Source organism: Pseudorasbora parva, chromosome 3, assembly GCF_024679245.1.
Source record: "Pseudorasbora parva isolate DD20220531a chromosome 3, ASM2467924v1, whole genome shotgun sequence".
In the NCBI taxonomy this organism is placed as follows: domain Eukaryota; kingdom Metazoa; phylum Chordata; class Actinopteri; order Cypriniformes; family Gobionidae; genus Pseudorasbora; species Pseudorasbora parva.
The window spans coordinates 14,267,786-14,274,099 of NC_090174.1; the positions used below are offsets into that span (position 1 = coordinate 14,267,786).

General features: G+C 41.5%; 1 protein-coding gene across 1 annotated transcript; it reads right to left on the reverse strand.

Moving 5' to 3' along the window:
• Window positions 1-215: 215 nt before the first annotated feature.
• On the reverse strand, window positions 216-3,708 carry fzd9a (frizzled class receptor 9a). Its single transcript, XM_067437870.1, has one exon. The coding sequence runs from the start codon at window positions 3,168-3,170 to the stop codon at window positions 1,428-1,430; it is 1,743 nt and encodes a 580-aa protein (XP_067293971.1). The 5' UTR covers window positions 3,171-3,708; the 3' UTR covers window positions 216-1,427.
• Window positions 3,709-6,314: the final 2,606 nt, after the last annotated feature.

Genomic DNA, 6,314 nt, shown 5'->3' on the forward strand with positions numbered 1-6,314 from the left:
TCTTATTAGCTTCAGGCTGTAGCTCATTATTTAAGGTGAACTTCACAAGCACATATATGACCCTGGACCACACAACCATTATAAGGGCCCTTTTTATTATTATTGAGACGTATGCATCACCTGCAAGTTAAATAAAAAACATTGCTGAATGGTTTGTTAGGATAGGGCAATATTTGGCCAAGATACAACTATTTGAAAATCTGGAAATTTGTTTTTCAAACAAATCTTAATATGGAGAAAATCACTTTCAGTTTGGTCCTTAGCAATGCATATTACTTGCATATTATCAAAAACATTTACAGTAGGAAATTTACTAAATATCTTAATGGAACATGATATTTACTCAATTCAATTTGATATGATATTTATCATTTTGACCCATATAATATATTGTTGGCTATTACCACAAATATTCCAGTGCGATTTATTGAGGTTTCGTGGTCCAGGGTCATATGTCCACAAATATAATATATGAAAACACTGTAAAAACTGATCCGAGTTATGCCCAGAACTACTCTAAACATATCTCCTCTCTTTATCAGCCTGCATGATCTCTTGATAGAATTCTGCATGCGGAAACAAAACAATAAATGTCACAAATGTCAGTCAATCAATGTTTGACTTCGGGTTAAGGGAATTAGGTTAAAGGAAGTTTAATTCTGCATAAATTCATAGCAGCATCATACATTCTTAGTGTCTTGTCATAGTTCTTTTATTGACTGCAGTTTAGCTGGACTGATTTTTTAAAGATGTTTTGATAAATATTATTATAAATGGATCGAAATTCCCACTTGGAGCTAGACAGATTAACACAGTGGTGAACATTGAAAACTTCATAAATGTAACTGACTGCAGTATAGGACCTTATTCCTACCAATCCTTAAGTAATATGGACTTGTTTAGTTGCATTTTTTTTTACATGTGGTTTTAACATACCATTTAAAATCCATTTTAATCAGAAGTGCTAAAAACATCATAAGTCAGAGAGAAAGAAAAAGTTTTGCATATAATGTACAACATTTTACAATTAACCCTAAAAAACAATATAGATTCTTATTTAGGACAAAAACTGGTATTATTAAAAATACATAATAAATATTGCTCCTCTCTTAGGAAATATATACTGCCAAATTATGTAAAACTCTTCCTTATATACAGTATATCACATACAGTACAAAACTATACAGCCAGCAATACTTAAATAGCTACAATAAATAAAGCGTTCTGCCATGCGTGTTCTGTGGTAGAGCTGCACTCGTTCCATGTAACAAACCTTCTCTTTCCTATTGCTATTTCAAGGAAAGGCTTGTAAATGCCACCTTTTACAGGAGTTACCAGATTTACCCTGATCTGTAGTCCAACCTGAGCATCTCATCACAATACAAGCCTTGTAAGTCTGGATGGCTCCACAGCAGAGGCCTTTAGTCTCAAACATGTGTGAGACTGTCTGTGTACACGTCTGTTTTGTTCATGTGAAGTGTCACAGCCGGTGCTTTATAATGGCAGTGGGAGCTGCTGCAGCTGACACTGGAGCAGGGCTTGCGGCTCGTCCGCACGGCCAACCTTCTGTTGCACAACCCCTGCCAGGTCTGAAGTGTCTTTGAGCTCCATACCCAAACCCCACTGGTGATGCCCACCACTAATGACATGAAAATTTTCAGCATGAACACCGCTACTGTGGGAACCGACGAGTCCAAAGAGCAATCCTCGCTCCTTCGACCGGGAAAGGACACGCACTTGTTTTCCAGAGCTTTGAACTTCCAGTATTCCATATTGAGTCTTTCATAGAAATAGCATATGATGACAATAGTAGCAGGCACAGTGTAGAGAATGGAAAAGACTCCGATCTTAACCATGAGCTTTTCTAGTTTTTCTGTGTTGGTGCCGCCAGTTTTCATGATTTTGCGGATGTGAAAGAGGGCTACAAACCCCGTAAGGATGAAAGAGGTCCCGACGATGAGATAACAAGAAAGAGGGATCAACACAAAGCCAGTGAGAGCATTACTGTCCATGCTTCCCACGTAACACAATCCCGTCAGCTCGTCCCCAGCCACCTTCCTCATAGTGAGGATGACTATGGTCTTCACTGCAGGAATACCCCAGGCGGCCATATGGAAGTAGCTACTGTGCGCCTCAATAGCCTCGTGGCCCCATTTTCGTCCCGCTGCGAGAAACCAGGTGAGGGTGAGGATGACCCACCAGATGGAGCTGGCCATGCCAAAGTAGTAGAGGATGAGGAAGACTATGGTGCAGCCAGTGCTCTCCAAACCCTCCCGGATAATATAGAGCTCTCCGTTTTCCCGATCACAAGCGATATTCTCTGCCCCTGCCACCGAGCGGATAATAAAGGCCACCGAGTAGACATTGTAACACATGGAGAGGAAGATGATAGGCCGCTCGGGATACTGGAAGCGTTGGGGGTCGAGGAGGAAGGTTAGAACTGTGAATGCTGTAGAAACAAAGCAAAGCGTTGACCACACAACCATCCAAATGAACGCAAAGTCCTTATCTTGCCTTGACCAGTACACATCCACCGTAGGAGTGCAACGAGGCGCGCAGGACTTGCTTTTGTCCACGTACTGGAACTTCTCCGGGTTATCACAGGACCGCGAGCTACTTGAGGTACGTCCACTCCCGGCTGCAGGTTGTCTGGACCTCGGAGGTACCGGCAGCATTCCCTTGCCTTTTTTAGTCTCAGGTTGAGTATCATTTTCGGGAGCATGAATGCACAATGCGTTTGGGTCGTTGTTGGTCGGTAGCTTTGAGCAATTCAATGAGTCCGGCCAGCCAAAACTGAGTTTTTCCAGTATAGGTGAACACCTCTGTCTTGCCTGTTCACACATAGTACGGCATGCTGGGATAGGGGCGGACACCTGATCGGCGCACATCGGCACATATAGAGAGCACAGGAAAAATCGCAGGTGGACATCACATCCGTAGTCCACCAAAGGAACAAATTCATTTAGTTTAATACTAGCCTCCTCTTGGCTCTCATAATTCATGAAGTTGGGCATCCGTGTCATGTTGTAGCCGATTCCCTGGCACATGGGAATGGTGATGGGTTCACATTTTGCCGGGCGTCCACGCTCCAAATCATATGCTCCGATCTCCAGTGAAGATCCATGAATCAAGAACTGAAAAAGTACAACAATCTTCATGTAATGGGTCATTTTGATAACCTCGAGAAAGTCTTAAAATGATTCAATGCCATGCAGATGATATTTGTCTAGTTTTGCTTGCAAATGAGTAATATTTGTTGTGTTTAGAAGAGGAAAAAGTCGATTCATGGTCCACCATACTGTAAATGACATTGAATGTTCATTTGTTTTGAAGAAAAAAAGATGTTCATTTTGGATATCTTCATTGTCACGCTTCGCTTGATATTGCTTTAAAACAAATCCTTTGTGATTCAGTTTTAAATATATCCAAAACGTCTAAAGTTTCAGTAAGTATTTGGAAAGACCGTCAGTCCGCGCGACTAATAGAGCCAATCAATACTGGATGTCAAAACCAACATCTCGTGCACCGGTACAGTATTTGAAACTTTAAAGCTCTTTACAATATGCTCTGTCAAAAGAGTTTCTCTCAACTCTCCGTTCCCGTTCAAATCCACGAGAATAAACTTTCAGTAAGCAGCAGAAAGGGTTGAAAGTGTCCCATCAGTGAAAACTTCCGATGTTATGCGGCTCCACGCATAGAAACACTGCGCTTCACATTCACTCCTCGTTGTGCTCTTACAAACGGGCTCGGTGACAGACTGACAAGCTCCTCCTAACACTCCTCCTCCTCCACGATAGCCTACTATAAAAATCTTCCCAGTCACAGAGAGGATCACAGCTTGCTTGTACAGATCAGGGCTGCGTTTATCGATATAAACGATGTTGAAATGATTGAGACGTCGTGGTTCTGTTAGAAACAAGTACATGTCAAAGCAAAACTGGTATGACATTTTAAGCAGTGACACATATCTATAAGGCTGTATTTCACTTAAATGTTGTCCTGTGGTGTGAACTTTTTAAATATTATATTATTTCATGAATTATTCGTTTATTTTTAAATTAGCCATATGGGGTCATATGAACAAATAAATATATATATATTTTTTTTAAAGATCATATTGTCATTTTTTTATTAGACTACAATAAAAAATACACCTTTTCAGATCACAGCATCTAAAAATGCAAATACATTTTAACCTAAAATCTTGATATTAAAAAAGTTCAGTGTATAAATGTATTCATACACGTTTTAAAAGCTAAAGCTAAGCAATCCAATATTATTTCTATATGTTTTAAGTATTATTTTGCAAGGTGAGTGTTCATTAAATAAAGAAGACTTTATTTGATTGTCATCCCAACAAAGTATGACAAAAAAATAAATCTAACTAATAAATCTCAGATTTCCTAATGCCTTTAAAACCCGTTTTTTTCCAGTTTTTTGTGTAGTGACACCAATGCCATTCCCAAACAAATCCTATTCTATACTCCTAAGACAATTCCACGGGTTCATCCCCCGGTCTATATGAGGCCCAGGAGGATCTCACTTCACCATTAGTGTCTGCTTATGCATTTTCAGTCTGGGGCGTAGCACCACCTGCGATACATGGCCCATCTCTCCTCCATTCTCATGCTAAACAGAAGAGAAGAGGAGTGCCTCTAGAGTCTTAGTGTGGGCATTTGTTATCCCTAATCTCAGCTCTCTGCCTGGCAATCAGGATGCAGACACACTGGACATGTTCCTGCAATACAGAGTATCAGTTCCCTGGTTTTCTCGTACTCTGACGGGTCAATTTCCTGCTCATATAAATGAAATGGGATTCCTTTTGGCGGCAGATTTTGTTTTGGCTGAGAGCTGTTTAAGCGCTGCTTTCCATGTCCATGACCACAAGTCTGCCATGAAAGAGCCTATTCTTCATGCTCTTTGAATGGGGCAAAAAAAAAAAAGCAGTGCAATCACATCTACAACGGCAATCAGTCAGAGTTACAAATTTAGCTATTAAAGCTGGGAAGAGCTTTCCTGTGAACCACAAACGTGCTACTTTTGACTTGTGATTTTATAAAGCATCTTTTAGAAGCTTAAATATACCATAATGTCACAGCTGCAAGGAAAGGGAGAAAAGGTGCACCAAACTTTATGGGGACTCCTGAATTATTGTAATAGGAACTTTTTTGAAAAAAGCATATCCAAACAGTCATTTATCATCAGTTTGTGCATGATTTGTGTCATTCTGTCCAGATATGCAACTATTTTTCTTAAATCTATAGGTCAATTGCAAATAAGATAAGATTATATCCATAATAAGGTTTTGTGTGTGTGTGTGTGTGTGTGTGTGTGTGTGTGTGTGTGTGTGTGTGTGTGTGTGTGTGTGTGTGTGTGTGTGTGTGTGTGTGTGAGTGAGAGAGAGAGAGAGAGAGAGAAAGAGAGAGAGAGAGAGAGAGAGAGAGAGAGAGAGAGAGAGAGAGAGAGAGAGAGAGAGAGAGAGAGAGAGTGTCACATGCCTGTCCTGTCGTGTGTGCACTTGTGGGTTTTGTTATGTTGAGCATGTGCTCGTGTCCCTGTCAGTTCCCTCCCCCTTGTTATCTGATTATTGGTTAATTTGCCCCACCTGTTCTCCCTCATTATCTGCCTTGTTTGTTCCCTTTATAATCTCCTTGTGTTTGTTCAGTCTGTGTTGGATCCTTGTGTAATGTCTGCGTCTCCCGTTCCCCCAGTGACTTCTGTTGGTATGTTTTGAGTTTTAGTTTATGTTCTATTATGCGTTTTGCCCCCTCGTGGGTGTTTGTTTTGTATTTATGTTTTATTTGTTATAAATATATATCCTTTTCTGCACTTGAGTCCTCGCACCATTTCCTTTGTCTGTAACGTGACAGAAGGATCCAACCAATATGAGGACTCAGCGGAGAAAGAGGTCACCGCAATCCCCTCCCTCTGCTATCTCCTGTCCCCTCTGGGACCGTATAGTCCAGTTTAGCTCCCTTAGAGCTATGCGGCAACAAGGAACTGATCTGAGGGAATTTGCACAGGAGTTTAAGAGGGCTGCAGAGGGACTGGGATACAGAGATGAAACTCTTAAGGAGCTCTTCAATTATGCCCTCGACAAACCATTCGATTGGACTGTAATGAGGGCACTGGAGGGGGCAACATTCGAGGTGACTGTGGATTATTTCATTGGACAGCGGAGGAGGGCCCCTCTCCGGAGTCCGGTGGTACCTATGGATCCACTTCCGGTGGACCCTGTGCCGGTGGTCCCGGTACCGGTGGATCGTGTTCCGGTGGTCCCTGTGCCGGTGGATCGTGCTCCGATGGTCCCTTTG

Bases quoted from the DNA above. Each gene is read 5' to 3' on its own strand.
- fzd9a (XM_067437870.1), bottom strand. From the start codon at position 3,170: ATGACCCATTACATGAAGATTGTTGTACTTTTTCAGTTCTTGATTCAT.